This window comes from Idiotropiscis lumnitzeri, chromosome 9, assembly GCF_059441095.1.
Source record: "Idiotropiscis lumnitzeri isolate Australia: NSW breed Sydney's pygmy pipehorse chromosome 9, RoL_Ilum_1.0, whole genome shotgun sequence".
Lineage (NCBI taxonomy): Eukaryota > Metazoa > Chordata > Actinopteri > Syngnathiformes > Syngnathidae > Idiotropiscis > Idiotropiscis lumnitzeri.
Genome location: NC_142399.1, coordinates 1,585,637 through 1,608,416, shown reverse-complemented (window position 1 = coordinate 1,608,416; position 22,780 = coordinate 1,585,637). Strand labels below are relative to the sequence as shown.

Genomic DNA, 22,780 nt, shown 5'->3' with positions numbered 1-22,780 from the left:
CCCCGGCTCGTCACCAAATACACAGAGGTGCGCACATTCATTCTCCGCCAGCTGCCTTTATCTTCCTTTGTGCGGCCATCATCGCTGAGGGTATCTCCCATCTCGCAATCCCGCAGCTATTACAGCTGAATTTCAGATAAAAATCAGCAAATTCTCGCCCTCTAACTTTTCATTGCTCCCTTTCCTCCTGACAATCATTGCCACCTTTAACACAGAGGAGCAAAAGCTACACTAACAGATTGCGTAATGACGGCACGCTGCTATGTGATGTGCGACTGTGGGAATCAATGCACAATTTTGTCACAAGGCAGGATCAGAAATGAAGCGAGGGATTTCCTCCAGCAAAAAGGAAATTCTTGCTGCACCTCCTACTGTATCACAGGATTAAATCGCATCTGAGACGCGAAGGAGAACTGAGTAGGAAGGGGGGTGGGAGTATAGGGGGGCTTACCCTCTGAAGAAGCCGGGGTACACAACATTCTCTGGCCATGCCATGAAGGGGAGCCCCTCCAAATCTGAAAGCAAAGAGAGAAAAGTGTCAGGTTATTTCAAGTTGCTTAGTCAAATGCACTACAACCTAATTGGACAAGGGTTGTGTTGAATCCTTAACCCCCCCCCCCCAAGGCTGACCTCAACACATTTTGTTTTGCACCCACAACCCACAATTTAGGTCTCAGTCCATCCCTGATAAATAAATCCAGCCATAAATCCATCGGCAATAAAAGCCGTAGGCTGGGTCACAGCCACTTGGACAACTTCCTGGTGTGAAGGTGTTCTATTTGGTCACAGCTGAGATGCTCCATATCATTTGAAAAATGTATAAAGGTGGGGCGGGGAAAGTCCAAGGAGTTCCTCCATTTCACAAACAGGCAGAGAGACATGCTGCTAAGAGACGGAAATAAACCAAACCAAGAGAGCCACTTCAATGAGCGCGCTCTGTCTGCTTTTGGTGCGCACGAGAGTTCTGACGAGAACAGATGGCAAGTCACGAAAGTCATTTACCGTTAGTTTGAGTTGGTATAAATAAACACATATGAACGTTTGTTGTGTCAAACGCAGAAATACAGCATATATTTGGGACTTTGCCCTGCGAGTGATTGGTGAGGGTGGTTTTTTTTTTTTGTTTTGGTTTTTTTTCAACACACCATTGGCTCACATTCTTTAATGAGCCAGTTTCTACAACCCCACTGACAGCAAAACACTGCAGTGGGTGACAAAGAAGGCAGCCTCAGATGTGCCTCACAAACTGAAGGGAGGAGGGGAGCGCAATTGAGCACAGCTCGGGGAAACCCTTTTTCTATGATGCAAAAGTAGGAGAGTCCATTTTGGCCGCACGTTTCCAATCACACGGCTCAAGCTCTGTTCTTCAGAGCAGCAATCGAGCCTTTTAAGGCTTTCCATGAGCGGTCGCAGGCATGCACAGTGGAGCGGGCTGGTAACGAGGCAGGAAAAATACAGCTTAGAATGACAAAGGGGATTATGATGTGTTTTTTTTTGTGTGTGTTTCAAATGGCACACATGGGTAAAATACGCCACAATGGCAGCACCCCAACAGCTACATTTTGCTCCTCAAGCCACAATGAGCCGACAGAATTCTGAATCTACGTACATAAACTGTGAATTTGCGGGTCCACACTACAGCAAGGCAGAGAGCTGTCACTGATTAAATGTCTCGGCTGTCTATCAGCGTGTCTGATTGACAATCATGTCCTCCCCACGGTTGTTTAATCCGGAGAGAAAGATATTTTATTCAGCGAGTTGACAAAGAACAAAAAAAAAAAGAAATCAAACTGCAGTCAGTGCTGAGTTGATCAGATGAACAAAAGGTGGGGAAGTCTCATCCAATTTCAAATCACTCATTCGGGGTCACGGGGGAGCTGAGGCCCCTCCCAGCTGGCTTTGGGCGAGAGACAGCCTGAACTGGTTGCCAGTCAACCACACGGCAAAAACAAACAGTCGTTCACACTCAGTATATGTTTCTTTCCATGTGTCCCAGTTCAGATCAGGATAAAAAAAAACAAAAAACAAAACAGTCCTCTGCTGATGTGGTTGCAATGTAAGCAGAAAGACCAGATGCACGAGAACCTGGTGAATTCAGCCGAATTAAGTCTCATAACTACCAATATTTGGTGACAACAAGGACATTGAGTGATTTTTTTTTCTTATATAACTAAAAGGCCACAAACAAGTAAGCGCACACACAAAGGAAATGTGTGTCCCGCACTGATTGCTGTCCCGTGGTATCATGGGAGCCCAAACAGTGATTAGGCTGCCGATCAGATGACAAGCTGAGAGAGGCATTAGAGACGGTCTTGAAATGCTGCACGCACTGTCGCAAAGGCTCATTTACAGACTTTAAGCGGCAACCAAAGATTGCAGCGGAGTGGCATCATGAACATATGCAAATATGATTGGGATGTGCATGTGTGTGTGTGTGTCCATCTGTGGTGGGATATCTACGTCTATTTGCAGGTGGCACGCGTGTGTGTCCACCCGTCTGTTCACCAGCCTGCTTGACAGCAGCAGTTGCAGAACGTCTGAGCAAAGCAAACCCACCACCGCCACCACCTTACCTCACACACACACACACGCACACCCCCACTCCTCCCATTGCCCCTCACACTTCCTCGGCACGCAGCCACCGAGATGCTGCGTGAAATATTTAAGAGCGTAGCTGCAGTCAATATCACAACAACCTTGGAATCAATGTCATGTGAATAAAAAGAGCAGAACAAAGACGGTCACCGAGCACAAACGGGAGGACGGACAGATGATCTGAAAGGAAGGGACGGTGGATGAGAGAATGGGAAGATAAATGGAACAGCGGCAGGGGAGTGATAGAGACAGATGATGGCTGGAGTAAAACGGTGAGAATCACGAGCGAGCTGGCGTTTCAAGCCATGTGCCGCTGCATACACTGTGCCCTGCAGCAGATACGCGTACACACACACCGACCGCGTCGCAAACGTGACTCCCCTTTATCGTGTGTGTGTGTGTGCGTGTGCGTGTGTGGAGCTGGTAGTTTGGAGGAGTAGGGTGAGGGGAAGCAGCAGTCGACGGGTAGGGAGGAGGGGAGAGGGAAGGCGGAGGTTGATGCCCACTGCAGTAAAGGAATTCCTCGTCTTGAATCAGGGGGTTGCCCCTCGCCGTCCCCCTCCTCTCGCCGTCTCGCTTTCACTAAATCCTGATATGCGGGTCTCACCAGCTCTCCCTGCTCATCTGCACTGCGCTTTACCTCACTGCATTTCACTGTACTTCGGGATGGCTTGTGAATGGTGTCAAATTGTCGGGTCGGCGTTCACGGCGAAAACGTTCAAAGACTCGGTTAGCTACATCTTGGAGCTTCCAAGTACACAAACTCAAACTCTGAACGGGGTTGACAAAGACAACGACCAAATCTCAGTAGTATACTTGCAACACAGTCCCTCTATACCAGGGGTGTCAAACATACGGCCCGCGGCCCAGATTAGGACCGCAAGTGGGTTTGATCTGGTCCGCGAGAAGATTTGGTTAAGTATAAAAATAAGTATAGGCCAACTGAACAAACAGCCGCCCCATAATTCGACATAGAGGGGTTCATTGATTTCATAAACGCTATATTGTAAGTGATGTCGTCTCCTCATGCGGATCACTTTGGGGAGAGATTTAGGGCGTAATTAGGCATTAATTACAATTTACACTGAAATTTGGGGTACGTCGTAGGAACAGAACTCGTTGGTAACACGAGGATAGTCTGGTTTTTTTTTTGTATCCACTGACTTTATGTTGTGGTGAAAAGTGCAATATCATTTTTGGGACAGCTGTTGTCAGAGTGAAAAACATGAAGTCCAAGTTGTTTTTGTAACACGAGAACAGATGCAAAAAAAAAAAAAAACTAACCCTATTTGTATTCCAACCCTCACTGTGGAACTGCAAACATTGCGTACCGTGACTGACAGATTTGGCTTTATTTTGGCCAAAGTGAACACAAAATGACAAAGCAGTTTAACATCTTTTCTCCCTCAGAGCGCCTCAGGGAACAAAAACTTAAGCATGAGGTGAACTGTGCGAACGCGATACAGCGGTGTGGAAGAATAATGCCGCTGACATAATTCCCATTTCATGAGACCCTTCTGGGGATGTGCAACAATCTGTCATTTATCTGCACAATGGCTGCATCCATCTGTGTGCTAATATGCTTTTCTGGGCGGCTACATCCCAAAAAACGACTTCCCAAAGTCATTCATAAAATATTTCATACAGTATAGACAACAAGCCAAAATTATTTACCATTGACAGCATGTTAGTGAAGAAGTCAAAACGTATTCTTTGCATCATAGGAAATGGAAATTGTTTTAAAGGGGATGTCAACCCAAAACCTTTCGCCACAATAATTTTTTCTATGCATTTGTCGAAAAATGGCATCCACCCGTTATTAACTAGCTCAGGTGGCGGCCATATTGTCAATTCTATCCACTGAAAATGACATCAGAGTTGCTCAGGCCTCAGCTAACAACCAATTATGGCTCAGCTGCAGAAAACAGGTAAGCCCTGATTGGTCATTAAATGAGCTCTGCGCAACTGGGATGTCATATTCAGTGGACAGAAGTGACAAAATGGCGGAGGAGATGGCAAAAAAACGGGTGGAATTTGCTGCTTAACTCATATTCCATCAACGCAATATCAATCAGAATGCCAAGTTTAGACAAGTGAAGGCGCATAGAACATTTAATTGCAAAGAATATTTGAGGTGGACTTCCCCTTTAATATTAATCCTATTTATCAGACAACACACATTGCAGGTTGGAGACAAGGACAGATTTACAATCAAATGAATATGGGGGGCCAATTTCCCAGCAGCCAAGTCACCGTGTGCTCCATCATGTTGGCATGACAGAAAATGTTAGAACCGTGGTCAAGGTAGGGTTAGCGCGAGATCACACTGGACTGCGGCAATTCGACGGGGACAATTAGTCCCTCAGAACAGAAACACTCAACAAATTTTTTCAAAAATCACGGCCAACTCTACATTAACCCAGCTGCAAATGCTCATTTAATATACTGAGAAAAATGAGGAGCTCTTATAATTACAAAACACGACATCGCCAAAAAACAGTGGAAACACACACACTTGAAAATTTTGAGAACAATTTCCATGTGGATTGTAAGTAAAAAAAAAAAAAAAGGCAAGTGAGGTTTATTAGCTATTAAATTCAAAGGGCAGTGTATCTACGATCTCGTCACCCGTGAGAAGGAATGAAAGAAAATGAGGCTCCCATTCATTAACCCAGCGAGGCAACGCAGAGTGGGCTTTTTTTTTCTCCGTGGTTGTTTCCAGATTTATTGCTCTTCCATATCACATTAAGGGAGTGCTGAGTCTCACACTTTAAAATCTATTTTGCCCTCACTTCAATTAGTGTACATAATTCACTATTCCCGAGAAATAACCAAATGTGAACTAAAAAAATGCAAGAAATAAAGTAATACAATTAACCCACATTCTAACAATATGTATTCATATTCACGATTTTAACATTTTGGAGAATAATCCATCAGGTAAATTTGCTTCTCAACTTCTGACACATGCACCAGAATTTAACGTAAACATTATGACACCATGAATTTATCCTGTTTTTTTTTTTTATTGGTGGTTCAAATGAGAGCCAGTCAAGGAGTATGAAATTTACATCATGGCTGTGTCATGGTAGATGACGGAACCAATTCAAAATATGTCACTTGATTCAGTTTGGATGCCGATGTTTTTCACTTCCATTGTTACATTTCTAATGAGCGCGATGAGAACAATCCCTTACTTCCGCTCCACGGACTTTGCAGGGTAAACCGAACCGTTGTAAGGTCTAAACATAGGAAATGGAAACTAAATCAATCCGCTCGAGAACGCCTCCTAAAGAAAGCAGCCACTCTGCGCTTGCCGGAGACAAAGAAGCCGAATTGTGTGTGACAGTTATCCCAGTCAAACTTATGCAACAGAGAAAGCCATTGACAGAGAATGAAATCTCCGGTCCCATCTTCAACACCGTATTACACAATCTCCGCTCACGCCCTACACACAGCGTGCCAGACATAAGACGGTGACAATCCGACTTTTCCACTGCAGTGCAGAGAATGCAATGCGATTTGGCCAGTGCAAACATCACAATGCACAGTGATGACGCAACGCAATGCATACCTAGATGAATAATTACATCTTAATCTTTGATTCTACTTTGATAATGCTTTTGCTAAAACGGCACATAAAACCGTTTTTCCACCATTTGGCCAGCCATCATACGTCCTCCTCACATGACTTCTCAACAGACAACGTGAGAATGAGCTGCATTATTGAACAGCAAAGCAGGCGTCCACGCATCAACACGGAGACCGACGCACCACTGTGGGATTCTCTTTGGAACAATTTGTGCCAACTGAGAAGCAGCATTTTCCTCTGACCAGAACAGAGCGTGTAAAATCTCGCTCGCTTGAATAACGTGTTTACTCAGCATAGACAAAATAGTAAAGCCACTGAATATCCAAGTGTGTGGGAGCAGGTGTTTATTTCATAGGCACGATATGACCCTTTTGATCGCTCATACGGCAGATGGCACTTGCTGCTTGTGTCCGTGATAATTGCGTCGCGAGTCACTCAACATTCAGCCCTTTTTCTGAGCTACTATAAAGCATGGACGAAGCAGCGAATCCCCCCTACCCCCACTTTCCCTTTCTTCAATTTCCCTCAAACCTGGCTGATTTTCAAAGACATACGCAAATCCTGTCCTGCACATCGAGATTGCACACACTGGCTATTGCATGAACTGGGTTCCTCATTTTTTTTGGGGGTGAGTTTACGAGCTTGAAGCTCATGCACAACAATCAATGCTGCTGAATAAGCGCCGTTTCAGTCCTATTATACGTCCCTAATTCCTTCTTCCCGCCATTATCAGGAGACTTGAGGAGTACGCGTTTACATTTTCTGCCCATTGGACTTATTTAGGACTGTAATTTGGACCCTGTAAAAATATGGCATCTATATGTCCTGACCTAGATCGTGACAGACTTTGAACAAATGTTGAGTAAATCAGCTCACCTCAGACTGCTCCTCGCTTTGAGCAGAATGCTTCTGTGAACACCGATTTATTCAGCTGGAGCAGCTTGAGGCAACAAATAAAGATTTTCTACAGCGGTTTACAAAAATGTTGAGCTGTTGGATGGTCTTCCAAATCGGGTCTCCTTCTGGGTGTGAGAAAACGGGCATCAAAAACGACGACTGCGCAAAACACACATTTGGGGATTTTTCAGGGAAGATCATGATGGCTGTTATTAAAACACACATTAGCATTATGTTCTCACCAGTTTTCCTTATTTGCAATGCTAAAGGGTGCAATGTGGCCTACTTTTCTCACTGCTTCTTAATACTTGCTGCCCACAAAGGGCAAGGAGAGCACCACTGCCACCTACTGGAGTGGATGTGCAATTACACTTCATAGTAGTACGGAGGGGAAATAAAACATGTTCCCTAGATTCACACGCGCACCCCTAGGGGGGCCCGCCCAACTATTTGAGAAGCACTGCATTATCTTAACATGGTGGTATAAATTGCCAGAACACTTTTTTGGAAAAGTGTATCTTTTAGCATTTCCTGTCGCGTAACAGCGTGTGTGGCAGCGTGCCTCCGTGCGTTGTGCGTGCGTAGCAGACCGTTAAGGCAATGAATTTTCTCCTGAGGCTGCAGCTGCTATTTATGAAGCGGCGCATGGGAATGTTCCTTTTGAGGAAACATTGACTGTATTCCTCCTCATGACAGACTCGTTTTTATGACACAGAATGCCTTGGCCAAGACATAGACTAGCTATAGAGGGCCTTTCTGTTCCTGCACTCATCCCCCACACAAGATCAGACAAGTCAAGAGTTTAGCAATCAATCAGCTTCACGAGATGTCTGATTACATCACTTTGTGCTCCATGGAGAGCGAGAGAGAGCGAGATAGAGAGTGAGTGAGAGACGCCATGAAATGGGACTCCATGGAATTGCTGTTCTCTGCTTTCTCGGTCGTGTCAGCAGCTTGGTCCGAGTTTGACTTTGCTCCAGTCCACATGGACATGGCATAGCGTGCAGCAAGAAGCGTTCTAATTAACTGACATGGACCGGGCCAGACACTGTGGAGGTGGATGTGCATGTTTCACTTGGCACTTTTTCCCCAGGATGCATGCATGATAGCAATGTGATCCCTCAGGCCCACGTCATACACATTATGACACATTTAATATTGTTAACATAGAAATACAATTTACTCGAATTAAGGAACAGAACCCAAGCCATATTTTCATACAAGAGTGCAGCTGAGTACCTAAAGCGGTACTTGAATATACACACACACACACACACCCCCACAAACTGTATAATGATTATATGGAAGGGATTTAACCCGACACGCAAAAAAAAAAAATTATTATAGATTAAAACATCTGTCAGCCTTCACGTGTGCATTTTTTCTCATCCATCACGCAAGTAGATGATAAGTAGTCAACATGACAATGATTGAGATTCTCGTTCATATTTTAAATTCAGTGTGCCAACTACAGGAATTTAACACTACTGCTTTTCGAGCGTATATTATGACATATGCTTGAATTATTATTTCCTTTTCTCATATTGCTACTCACGTACTGGTAAACCCATGCTGCGCACATGCCAGGACAGACGCTGTAGGCCCTGAAATTGGCTGTCTAACCTCTAATTTGTCCTAATAGTAGAAGCCCCCGGAGAGTCAATGTACTCTAATACCAACAACAGTTCCCGAAAGGAAGCAGCGCGCTTCAAGGTGCACAAGTCATCTTCGGAAATTAGCAGAGCCAAAGAAATAACAACCTCACTGCTCACCACCCAAGTTCAATGAAAGCCAATGAAGAAGCGAAAAATGGCATCGGAGGCTTGATTATTCAAGAATAGTCACAACTTGTGCTGCATACTAACACAGTCCATGAAGATACTTGGCCAGTAAAATATGAAGATATTTTGACTTTGTTCGGAGGATTATAGAGACTGACTTGCTAAATTTGAGGTCACTGTGTCATTTCGGGCACATGAAAGGGCAACAATGACGGACACACTGAGCTGAGATTAGCGCAAAGGGACAAATTGAATAAAAGTCTTAGTTGAGCTGTGGAGTTGGATCCGGCGCTAATCTCACTCGACTTTATTAGCCAATTCTCAGCATTATCAATCCTCCTTGCTTCTTTTTGTGTGGTCTGTTTGTCGTGTTTGTCATCGCTCCCAGAGCGGACCGAGCTGGAACAAACGCGTCACAATCACAGACACACACGGAAAGCAATGAGATACTGCCTGGGACCCTTTTGCCGGCTGAAAATTGGATTGTCGGCTTATTTGACTGCTGCATCCATTCTCTAAAGCCTCCAGGTGGCGAGAATTATAGATTTGGAAACGATGGCCCACTTTTCCTTGAACGAGTGGACCTGTGCGGCCGGTGATATATTTAAATGCTTTTTGTTTCAGTATTGAACTCAAGAAAATGAACCTTGCTGAAATAAAACAGAAGCCAGGAAGCGTTTACAAAATGAGATCATTGACACTTAATTTTTTTTTTTTTTTTACATAACAGAAATCTTCGAACTTTTCAAAAGGAAGAACAAGCGCCACAATAAATCTGTTAAGTCATTGCTCCACTATTAAATGATGATGATTAAATGAGCAGAATAGCGATAAGGAAGATATGATTGGCCATGCAATGGCATTAGCAATTAAATTTCATATCTGAAGATAAAGCCTGGAAGACGAAGGCGTTTGCGACGTTGTATACAAAAACACAGAACTAAAGAGTGATTAGAGCAGTAATTCTACAAAAGAGTTAAATCATTTGCTTCCAGTGTGTCGCATTCGTATTATATGGACTAAATGGCGGAAGTACATTAAAATCAATGCAGTTTTCCAAATAATACATGTGATTAATATGCAATATGCAAAACAGGGATTTAATCAGAGGCAACGTGAAAATGGGTTAAACGAAAGATTCTAAAGATGCTAACTAGGAGTTAAGATCTAAAATAACTGAACTTACCAACTTGCAAAATCTAAGGAGGGAAAAATAAAAAGGCATCAAATGCAGAAATTGTTGTCTTCACGCTCAGGGAAAATATTTTGTTTTATATGAATGTTGCAATCAAAAATAAAAAAATGAAAAAAAGATCAATACCCAACAACAGCAGTAAGCGTTTATGCAAAATATTATAAGGAGTAGTGTGAGAATTTCCACAGGGAATCCTTATCAAATGTTGACAAGAATTATGAGGAAGACCAGCCAAGGAAAAGATTCTTCAAAAATCCTGTGGACATTTACAGAAAAAAAAATCTCCATACACTGCATTTGATCATTTTATGACTCCAACCTAAAATAGTCTGAATATTTCCGTGACTGTAAGAAGCACTCAAGGTCTGTGGAGCTGCTTTACGCTCCCGATAAACATAAACAGTGTTGCTGGACAGCTTAGTGGTGCAAGTAAACATGTTTTTAAACTACATTCAAGACTTGTGCAATATTCACCCCTAAAGAAAATGTAAACAGAACTCAGGAGGTATGAACACAATTACAGAAACACACAAGAAACAGACAATCAATAATGTCATTAGACATCATAATGGCATCTCGGCTTTACAGGCCACTGTAGACTTTTCGAAGGTGTCAAGTGTTAGTGATCCATGTGACATGATGGAATAATCAATTTCATTTCAAAGTCAATCTTACATGCCGAGGATAGCAAAATGGTCAAGGGGCCGTTTGGCTACGTAAGCCAATTCCAATTGGAATGTAACACCCTTTCGACTCGTCAATTTGCAACAATAGAAGACCACCTGTTGACACGTTTCAGTAACACTCTGAGGTAATTAAAGCTGAAAAAGTTGACAAAATTGATAAATAAAGAAATATTGCTCCTCTCAAAAAGGCATTGAGCAGATTTATAAAAATAAACTTTGAGAGTCAGCAAGAAGGGCCCATCAATCTTGTTTTTTTTTCTTCAGGATTTCACGGTCAACTCCCAGTTGAGCAGCTCATGCACACGGCATGCCACGGAGAGTAAATTGTTGTAATAACAGCAGCAGGCTGCACGACTAACAAACGGGCTTCATTTACGCCACACCGTTCTACCCATCAAGGAGCCACATTCCACATTTTTTTTCTGCGCATTTCAAAACAGTTCACGGGTGTCTTCACATGCTGGGACACGCTTTCGTCAAAATACACCAAGGATCAAGAACTGTAATACACATTACGCACCTTATTATTTGTCTGGCTGAAATTAGGTTCTCACGCAAGAGAGTCACTCCAACACACTATTGGGCTGATGGAAGTTATTGATTTTATCATCATATAGACGAGGGGAAGTCACTGATGGTGTAGTGGTACACTCGCCCGAGTTGTGTGCGGGCAGCGTGGGTTCAGTTCCCACTCAGTGACGGTGTCTATGTCTGCCCTGTGACTGGCTGGCGACCAGTTCAAGGTGTAGTGCGCCTTTCGCCCGTAGTCAGCTGGGATAGGCTCCAGCATCCTCCCGCGACCCTGTACAGGATAAGCGGTGTGGATAATGACATGACATGACATAGACGAGGGGATTAGCTAAGGGTGACCGACTTAAAGATTGGGCTCCCAATAAAAAAAATAAAAAAATAGGAATGAGTGTCTTATAATGGCGGCAATTTGAGCCTGCAACAGGTTATGTATTTTACAATATTTTCTCGGGAATTTATGTTCTGAAAGTAGACCACCAGCCCAGAACAAATAGTTTTCACCTTTAAACTTCAACAAAACTAACGGGTGAAGCGGTGATACGACAAGAAACCTTTCAGTTGTACCAAAACATCGATTGCATTTCCCTCTTCGACGTCATCAATAACCGAAACTTCAACGCAAAAAAACAACTAGCTTGCCGGAACCAAATACTTCCTCTTCTAGCTTTCTCTTCATCCACACACGAACTGAGTCACGACGGGTCAAGAGGGCAGCATGTGAATGGTTCCGTGTGCGCGAGTGTGTGTGTCGCCATCGAGCAGTAAGTCTCATGAGAAGCTGCAGAGAAATTGATGCATGCCAAGCAGCGACACATGGATGGATTGGGAGGCGCCGCCTTTGCCAGGGGGAAGATAAGTGCAGATGCTGCAGTAATGGAGTGATGGAGCAGGATGATGATGATGGAATAGGAAAAGGAGGGGGAAAAAAGTGAAAACCATACAGCACTGCTGGTGTAACCGGCCGAGGTAGGAGAGACAATGGCAAGGTGAAATGACCTTCATTCAGGTTGATCTATGAGATTGCAGCTTTGCTGATTGGTCCACCTTCCGCAACAAGCGGTGGCAAGGCAAACACTCGCAACTGAACCTCCTGCGACGCACTCGTGAACAAACAGCCGCCCCTCTGGAGGACAGGTGTCATGGGAGAGGAACAAACGAGTGTTGACGGACTCCCTCTCAAAGATTCAGGGTAAGATGTCATGACAAGCAAGTAAAAAAAAAAAAAAAAACGGGGACATTTCCGCACGAAGGCCGCGTGAGTTAGGTTGAAAATAAAAATCCCCATTTTTTTTGTTTTGTTTTGCCCCTCCCATAAAAATAAAGATCAATAACACGGAAAAAGTGGCCCTTTAAAAAGCAACCAAGAGACTCATAAAACAAAAGAGTTTCAACGTTTGACAATTTCACGTCAGTAAATCAAATATTCCTTTTGGGATTAACACGGAACAACAAAATTGTCAACGATAAGACGAATCAAAGCTGCTGCTTCCGTCCCTAAAAATGTAAAGAAAATCCCGCATACAGTATAAAGCACTCCAGGTACATGCCAGGCAGGTTGTTTTGCTTTAAAAGCACCCCCCCCCCCCCCAAAAAAAAAAAAATGAACCGATCAACAAACATGAGGCTTTAGGCATGCTCTGTTACATGTTAGAATGTCAACGCAACATGTCAAAATCTCTCTGATGGGGCACTCGAGCGGTATTTCCAGCCGATTATGATTCAGCCAATGAATGTCATGCTGCTGTAATGTTTGGTGAACTTCCAGACCCTCAAATTGCAAAGTTAAACGACTGGAAGTGGTTGGGCAAAAGGTAATATACTGTGAAACTAAATCCCTTGGATCGGTTAAATTGCCCAGAAAAAAAAAATGAAACAGTTCACACTGAACGGCAACAACTGAAAAATGAAGTAAAGGACGGACGGGATGGAGTCCTGAAACTATTACGGTTAAATGAATTGCACAAGTTGGCAGCAACCAGCAAAAGCAGCATCTTTTCAATCTCAAGTAGTTTGCGGAATAAAGATGAGATCTCAACAAGAGACTTGATTCGCATTGAAATACTTTATGCTTACGCATTGTGAGCAGCATTCGAACGAAACGATAACAAAAACGTCCCCATTGACGCGTGAACCAATCGCCAAAACAACACTTTTTTTCACCCATTTTCTATGATTACGGAGCCCCTCAGGCATATTTTCAGTGATACGATTATTCTTTTCTATTACCTAGCAGGAGAAGAAAACATTTCTTTTGTTGTCATTATCCAACCACACTTAATGCCCACCGCAGTCAAATGCAAACACACGTCGAGGATTAAATGCGCTCATTTTTCATTGCACAACCGACGTCACCCTCCGCACCTTTTCCATTTCAGAGGCCATTGACACAAAATACACACGTGCACCAATGCAAATAAAGCGCACAACACATTGGCTCACTCCCCGAAAGCAAACGTACGGTCAAAGTGACTGGGTAAAAATGCACTCCACAGAACAAAAGTGTAAACACTGAAAGCAACCAACATCCTGTTCTTATCAAATTTTCATCCATTGCAAACTCATGTGTGGACTTATATTGCTGAAAAAACAATATTCTTTCTTGACCTTGAGTAGATTTTTTGAATATCATACGCTTGCATAACTGGTTATGTGCTATGGAGACTAAAAGAAAATAGTTGTGATCTTGACAGGCAAGTCGAGAAAAAGGACAAAATGGCAAATTAGAAAGCGGGAACACCGATAAGGAAAAGTCTCCTGACAACATTATGATAATGTTGGTAAAAAAAAAGAATAAAAATGGAAAACTAAATAATTAAGACCCAGTAAAGTTCCAAACTGTTTTAACCACAATAAAGAGCAATCATTGTGGGATTTAAATTTCCCTCATTCTTGTCTGAGCTTTCTAATTAAGCAAGTCACACCAGTATGAGAATTTAACACTTGAGTACATATCGATACCACGTAACCGATACCACGAGTACTCTGGATACATTATTTTCATGAAACCAATGACAGATCATTTTAAATTACGACCTTTCATTTGTATATAAATGACACACAAAAATGATCCATGAAATCATCCATGACGTTCACGGAGTCGTTGCTCCAAAGTAGTCACAATGTTACAAAATGATTATTCAAAATCTATAAAAGAAAACAATAAAAATATCCCAAATACAGGGTGCTCCAAAAAAAGTGACATTTCACAGGCCAAGAATGTGGGCAAATCTTTTTGTTCACTGATTCACTGCACATTGCATTTATGAATTGTACCAGCTTTCAATCTAATCAAACCCATCTCAAGTTGTTTTTTTTCATGAGAAAATAGTGTCACGTGACTCCACATCCCGCTTCATATCCTCTACGGCAGTCCAGATAAATAAATAACACCCCGTTAGCACGCTCTGCTTTTGGACACAGCAAATACATTTAAATAAGATTTTTCCTGTTAATGAGCTTAATGAAATCGCTACGTAAGACTTGCATACGAATGCACTGTAAACTGAACGTTATAGAAACAATTATTGATTAGTTGCCAAACAAACATGTTTTGAAAAGATTTTTTGTAAGAATAGCAGGTAGAAAGTGAAATACAGTTTAATTATTGAAAATGATTCAACTGCAAGAACCGTTAAATCAGACTTACAGTAAAGGGCTCAGTAATATCAATATTGTGTGCATTCGAAAAAAGTACTAACCTGGTGGGACAGGGCTGTGGGAGGCTGAGTGAAGAGTGTGGAGTGAGCTGCTGACCGGAGGCCATGTGCTCTCCTGACAGTCTGGCGCGTGAATGGCGCGGACAGTACCTCCTGCTCAAGAGAAAACATGTGAAGAGGACCAAATAAAGAAGGGATTGTCAACATCACAATCACAATCAGAATGCCCATTATTATTATTGTACTTGGTGTACAAATATATCAATTAAATTCATTAAATAATTAAATGAAAAATAAATACATTTGACAAAAATAAAACAAATGAAATGAATGAAATAAAGCACATCATTTTGCTCAAATTGGAACTAAAGTAAGTTAAACATCAGCAGCGGTTACAGTCGCTTCGCAAAAAGAGGATTAAAGTAATGAAGCCCCGAAAGTGGATGCAGTTTGCCTTCCTCTTCTCAACACAGATTACAGTGATTTATTTTTCGCTGGATTTTAAACACACCATGTGGTTGCAAAAGTCTGAGCAAGATGTTTTCAAACAACCCCGTGTGAGTGTGTACATTTCCATTCCTCAAAAATATGTCATGGAACAATCTTAATTACCAAACTGAACAAAAGACCTTCCATCAACTATCCCGATTACAGACCCCTGTGGTTTGTCTTTTTATTCCCCGAGGTCACATGACAAATCAACTCAGTGAAACGCGTCTACAGTACATTGCAACCTCTAAAGTCTAATGCCTGAGGAATGGATGATTTCTATTTCCACGATTTGCTACGTGATGAGGTCGAGCAGCATCCGGAACGGAATGTGTTTGACCCGAGTAGGATGATAAGCAGCAGCAATCCGTTTACAAAAAAAAAAAAACTTCACTGGTACATTTTAAGGGCATGTGAAATCCAAAGTACATATGGCAGTTTTTTAAATATATATTTTTAAAGGGGAAGTCAACCCCCCAAAAATTATTTGCAATAAAATGTTCTGCGCGTCTAAACATGGCATTACCGATTAATGTTTTAATTTTATTTAGGTTTTATTTGGACTGCATACGTATGAAACACTTGATCAACTCGTTCACAGCCATTGACGGGTATAGACGTCAAAAAGTACATTAATTTTACCTGGGCTGGCAGGGAATGAGTGAATACATAAAAGGCATCGATAAGTGAGGAGACCAATATACGATGAATATTGAGCATTAAAGGTTTCCTGCAGACACCATGGCAATGACACGTTTCCTTATTACAAGTTAACGCACCATTAAAATGATTTTAACGGTATTTTAACATATTCATTGGTTTTATGTCCTGCTAATTGTTGAACTGATCACAAAAGAAGGAATGATGAGCCTTTCAACCTCATCTGAATTCTTTCATGGTTGTCATACAAAGGCGGTCGGCACAGATTGTCATAACTGTGGTGTCCTTGAAAAAAAAATCCTTGCAAAAAACTCAAAGAAAGTAAAATATTGTTACAGCAATATTGAACGAAGATTATGGAAGTGTGTAGATTCAAAACTAAAGTGCAGCTAGCTGCAGTGCAAACTCAAATGTGACTTTATTGTTAGTTCACCGGTATTTCTCTTATTAATCACAAATGCGTTGGCAGGATTTGCAAAATAAACTACAGCAACATTGTTTGGCACGGGCGAGGCAATTCAATGCTTGACCACTCTCCCAGTTCCAAAGAGGACACTGCTCTAGAGAGACGTCTTAAGCCGTCAATGGCAGTAAATGAGTGAAGAGAAGCAATCAACATTGCTACTGTGATTGAGCTTTGCAGGGGATTCTTGCAGCTATTTTAGGTCAGGCATACTGCATCAAATCTTACTTCAAACCTCCAGTGACTACAAACGACGTCATCGAACAAGTCACGAGACTCGCTTCCAGCGGATTCCGATGAAGGAACAACTTATTATCACAAGAATGTCACTGCGATTCAAGCAGCGCAATAAAAGCGGAGTGACGGCTTTCTTCAGAGGAAGACTATAACACATGAAATGTTGAGAGGAGCAACTGTGACCTATCTGCACCATCAGGCCTGAGGGGAGGCCCAATCTATTTCCAGAGATTTGATTGTCAGAGAAGACAGCAGCTGTTCTCTCTAGATACCTGCTCGACAACAAACCGAGTGGAATCATACAGCCGTCCATGCACGCACAAAACGCACGTCGACACGAGAGAACCAACGGATTAAAATACAACACCTTTCATTCGTAAATACGACAAGATTTGAATTCTCTATTTCTTCCTGGAGTGTGAAGTCAAATGAGAGGTTTCAAGATTGTTCTGAATGTCACGGACTTCAAAACGTCATTGGTCCTGACCCCAGACTGAAGTTGCGGACGACTTGAGCAGAGGTGTCTTGAGATTTGCTGACAATGACAACTCAAAGACTTTTCTTTTCTAGTTCCGAAGAAAGATTAGTTAAATCTTTCGGTCAGCTCGGCAGGGTTGTCAGTTTTAATTTTCCATGATTGTCACAGGGTTTCAAGTGATTCACTGAACTGCAACTGCTGTTTATCAACTGTATCAGAGAGAGTTGTCACTTCAGAGAATTAAACAGGAAAGGAATGTAAACACACGCACACGCACACAAAATACGCCTCGACCAAAGCTTGTCTTCTTGCGATAAACATTCCCAATCCAAAGGGAAGATGGAAACAAGATCAAGGTTTTCCATTCCTAACAGTGGAGAGGTGAACTGAACAATATCACGTTGGTCGAAAAGTGGCTCCGGAGAACGCTCCGCAAGAGCCAAACAGATGTCAAAGCTCGACATCTATTTGTGGTGAACGAGAGCAGATCAGATCAGGCCAGTAGAGGAAAAAGATGTTAAGGCTAATTGCAGACAAATGAGCAGGAATGTTTTTTTTTTCTGAGTCAAGTGATCTCAAAGAGCAACCAAGTGATGGTCGCCATTTTTACCCATGTCATGTTCTCATTTCCTCACTTGGGTTGAACGCACATCGTTACTAAATATTGGATACTGACAATTGTCTGACAGGCTGCAACTTTAGGTTGCATCATTACGGCAGACAATGAACAAAAAAACAAAAACAAAAAAAAAACCCCGATTACCTGCGCTATAAATGTGCTTCCTTATCCACCCATCTTTCAGTTGCTCATTCACCATCTCTACACTTGTAAGGGAAAAGTCGTTAGCCTGCCGTAGACGGGGAAAGGCAAGAGTGGGCAGGCGGAAAGGCAATCACAGGCCACAGGGACAATGAAGACACGAGTCGGGAAAGGGAAGAGAAAAATGACATTTCCAACACATTAAGCGCAAATAGTCAAAGCAGTGCCCACCCGGGGAGGGGTGTCGACTGCCGAGTGACCGCAAGTCAATGGAGACATTTGAAGCGGAGGACATTTGATCCAGGCCGAGGGGCATCCCTGGAAGTTCACCGATGACAAGCTCAAGGAAATAAAAACCGAAGGCGTTTGAAGGACTCAGACCCTTCGTGACAAGTCCAATTCCCATGCCAAAGAAAAGTAATTCAGCAACTTTTCAGGAAAGCAAGCAGTTCTTCACATTTGCATCCGCACAGGTCCTTGCCGGGAGCTGGCAAAACGCTCACTTGCCGAGCATTGTTTGCTGCGCTATCCTGTTTTTAAAGCCGAGACAGCAAAAAGGCCACACGCGCTTTTGGAAGACAAACAGCTGATCAGTCATGTTGGCCTTCTAATGAAGTGCATTCACTTTAAATGAGACAGGAAACCTTTTAAATGGAATTCTTAACTCTCTCAGTAAACAGCATGTCGCAAATGTCCTCATTACTCTCAAATGGAGTAAGGACGAGGCATCTTTTAGGGTTTGCCATTTATTAGGATGATCTTTTTTACATCCGTGCATATTTTAAGTCCATTTTAAATCAATTTTCCATTAATCGTTACATCCCAAGGAAGCACAGAAAAATCTTATAATAATACTGCTGGTCAAGTTGGAAAGAAGGGGGAAGAAGCACCAGAAGTCTGAGAGAACAATGTAAAACCAGACAGAAGGGGCGATGGGTGCATCGTCAGTATCTGGCATCACAAGTTATCGGCCAACAAACATGGACACAGTCGCCCACGCACATGACGTAATCACAAGTTTCATGCATACGCACATGCAAGAATCAGGGTCATGGAGGCGAGTGTACGGGGACGAGGCTGTCAGCTTAGCGTCACGCGCTGCGGCGCTAATGAATGGGCAGACGGCAACAGGCTTTCATTCATAATGGAAAGTAGCAACTTAAGAGGATTTGGGCCAGGTGTGTGCAGAACAAAATGGACAGGACAAAAACGAGCGCACAAAGTCAGACATTCTGCCATTTAATCATTTTCTGATGTATAATTCTGTAATAATATCATTCTAATGTTGAAAAGGTTCCTTTATCCAAAAATGTCCAGCCATCATTATCTGTACCGCCTGTCGGGGGTGCTGGAACCTATCCCAGCCGTCTTCGGGCAGTAGGCAGGGTACACCCTGAACGGGTTGCCAGCCAATCGCAGGGCACACGTACAAGAGCGAACATTCGTGCTCATACCCATACCTAAGGGTCATTTAGAGTGTTCAATCAATGTGCCATGCATGTTTTTGGAATGTGGGATGAAACCAGAGTACCCAGAGAAAACCCAAACAGGTACGGGGAAAACGTGCAAACTCAACACAGGAAGGCCGGAGCCGGGATCGAACCCACGACCTCCACATTGTGAGGCCATCGTCCACCAAAAAATGTCGTTTTATTTTTATTACACAACTAAATTCTTGCTGTTCTGTTGATTTTAAATGGGCCTCCTCAGGGCTTGTAAGTAAGCATCAACTCAATACGAAGAAGTTGAAGATGACAGCAACAATTTAGAAAAGACCTAGGGGACTTCTAAAAACATTGCTTGGAATGTGCCGTTTGTTTAATTTTATACAAAAAAAAAAACAAAAAACAAATGCACCCCTCCGGCCACTCGGGTAAAGCTGACGACCAGCAGTACAGACAGCAGAAGTGTGACTTTGAGGCGGCGGTACTCCACAGAGGAAATGAGTAAAAAAAAAAACTGAAAATTCCGGCTTCATGCATGTCTGCCATGAGCGCTTTTACAAAATACTCAACATTGACTCGTGAGTGTCACCACCACGGTTCATCGCCAACGACTTTTAAACAACTAAAAGACAAGTGCATAAAATCAGCTCGCAACACTTCCGAGATCTAAATGGCTCGAATTCGACACATTCAATTAACCCTCGGCTCAGTTATATCTGGTGACAGAAGTGTTGAAGGGAGGTCTGTGCACATTCAATCCAGATACCATCTTCGTCTATCTTTAGCAGGAGCCACCAACTCCGGTCCTCGAGGGCGCTTATCCTGCATGTTTTACGCACCTGAGTTTAATGATCAGCGGATCAGCAAGCTCTGTCGAAGCCTGGTGACTATTCTGATCGGTTGATGATTTTTTTGATCGCGCCTATAAATGTGTAGTTGTGTTTTCAACTAAGATTACAATAACTATTTAAAACTAAAAGCAGGCCACAATGACATGATACGATTTATGTGGCCTTCCATGAAAGCGGACGGATGATCTTTTTGTTGAATCAAAACTAAAAAAATTGCTTTTACTTTTGGGGAAACAATGATCAGCATATTTGCCCATTTTCCGACATTTTGACCAATGCAGTAACTTTTTGTTTGTTTTTTGTGCACGGTCAATTTGAATTAATGTCCTGTGTTTCAAAATCAAGGGCTGGACATTTAAACATGTTTTTCTTTTAAATCCAAATACAAAGCCATGACCTAAGTATGAACTGTGAGGCAAATGCGCGAAACAATAAGCCAAAATGACACATGCAACAGTTGTCCTCTACTCCAAATCTAAATTAAGCGTTAACATCATTGTTAGATTTGTTCGCCATCTGTTTCAAGAACTTGTGTCGTCGCCGCAAGTATGACACGATGAGTCTGCGTTCTAACTCAAGTTCACCACATCTATCTCATTTTTACGGCTCCCCCCGTCTGCTGAGCTGACATATGTCGGATGGCTCGCCTCCGGACAAGATTCAATTCTGAAGACATATCTACTCACGTTCACATTCACTGAACGTAGCGTCACAATCATCGTATGATGGCAATCAATCCGTCACTCAAACTGCTTTACAGAACGTTGAGCAGCCTTGCATATTTTTTTTTTTTAAATTGAGATCATAAATAATGGTTGAATAATTATGACCCTGATCTCAGTGGTTGAAGGGAAGAGATGACGGTCGCGTCTACTGCGGGCATTTTTATTGAAAGAACATGTTGAGAAAGAAGATAATCAATTGTACAACCTCATTATAGCAAAAGCAGTGTTTATATAGTTACCGTGGCAACTGCAGCATAGCAAATGGAAACGCTCACAATGCATCCATGAATCTGGGTTGAAAATGAACCCTTATATTTTGTCGAGCGGAAAGACGCAATCGTGGCTATTCAGGAAAGAAAACTCTTGGCACGCTATGTTACAAATACGGCTTCAGGCCGACAATGCAAAAAGCAAAAAAATAGTGTTGGAATTCTCCCACCAAAAGTCCATGCCCTTGCATTTAATCCTTCCATTGCCTCCGCCTTGCTCATCAAGTTCATGTGCAGGTTGGGTTCTCCCCACGAGGGTTACTCCCTTAACACCAAAACCCGTATAGGGCTCAAGCAGTGCAAGTTGGAACAGCAGCTTCACTTCACTGATTTGTTCCAACGCAAAGCACTCCTTTTCTGCTAACCGCTCACTTTTTATTCAGGTATCTGTTTAACGTTCAAAATTCAAAGCCTTCATGAATATAAAAAGAGAGAGGCTGGATTCTCTAAAAGTATGAACGGCCCACATAATCCACAAATAACAGCAGCAGCGTTTTTCCATATCCATAAATAGAGTCGCCACAGCACCAATGGAACACAATGCTATTTTAAATTGCCATGGCATGTGCCGAGGAGGAAATAAAAAAAAAATTCTCACGTGTAACTGATGATTCTAGAAAGACCAGTACTGACATGTGTGTCATTAACACACTCCAGTAAGGAACAAAAGAGTGGAATTGAATGAATATAGATTTTATGTTGATTCCGATACACGAAATAAGCCTTTAGTAGTCACACAATGAGGACATTTGAATCTTTTCACAAGCAATACAGGAAACAAATCAACATAAAAAGGGAAATGGCAAGATAGGACACAACCCAACACAACATACATGAACCGGCACACGAGGCAACGTCAACCAAACGAGCCTTGAAAGGAACCTGAGATGTGCTCAATAGCCAAAGGGAGGAAACGGGCCCAAATCCATTTTGCTGTGTGAGGGATCTACGTCCACACATGACCCTTCAGGGTTTTATTCACATTTTTTTTTTTTTTTTTTTTTTAAATTTCTCCAAATTACAGTGGTGTTCATTCTTGACTCCGAGAACAGGGGCGACTCAGACCTCCGCAAACACAAATACACTTTTTTGTATGTATTTCATTTATTTATTTATTTTTAAGCAAAAGTAACCCAGAATCATGCACTAAATGTACTATTAAAGCCCAAACGAACCACGGTTTCCATGGTAATTCTCAAGCACGAGCGTCCTCCAACATCTCCTCTATCCTATTTATAGATGAGTGGATGACTGGTTAGCTGGCAAAAGATGAGTAACATGGTCGTGAAACTGGAAACACGTCTGCAACCCTGCGCGCCGTTTGTCTTTGCTTTCGAGCAAAAGACTTTGAACAAGCAGAACAAAGACGAGAGATTGAGTTGCGTTTTTGACTGCTATTATACATATGACCAATTCCGGCGAAAAAAATGAAATTGACCAATTTTGGACGAAGCAGGTTTCCGCACACCA

At 42.4% G+C, this 22,780-nt stretch overlaps 1 protein-coding gene across 2 annotated transcripts in view; it reads right to left on the bottom strand.

Annotated features, from left to right (window-relative positions):
* The window catches only part of mcu (mitochondrial calcium uniporter), a 38,825-nt gene that overhangs the window by 5,696 nt on the left and 10,349 nt on the right, over nucleotides 1-22,780 (bottom strand). Inside the window, exons 2-3 of one of the 2 annotated variants that reach the window (XM_088305468.1) lie at nucleotides 14,976-15,086; nucleotides 452-515 (exon numbers count right to left, since the gene is read on the bottom strand). In XM_088305468.1, coding sequence (XP_088161594.1) covers nucleotides 452-515; nucleotides 14,976-15,086 — 175 coding nt within the window. The remainder of the gene's footprint in view (nucleotides 1-451; nucleotides 516-14,975; nucleotides 15,087-22,780) is intronic. The other variant, XM_088305470.1, reaches the window with a different exon arrangement.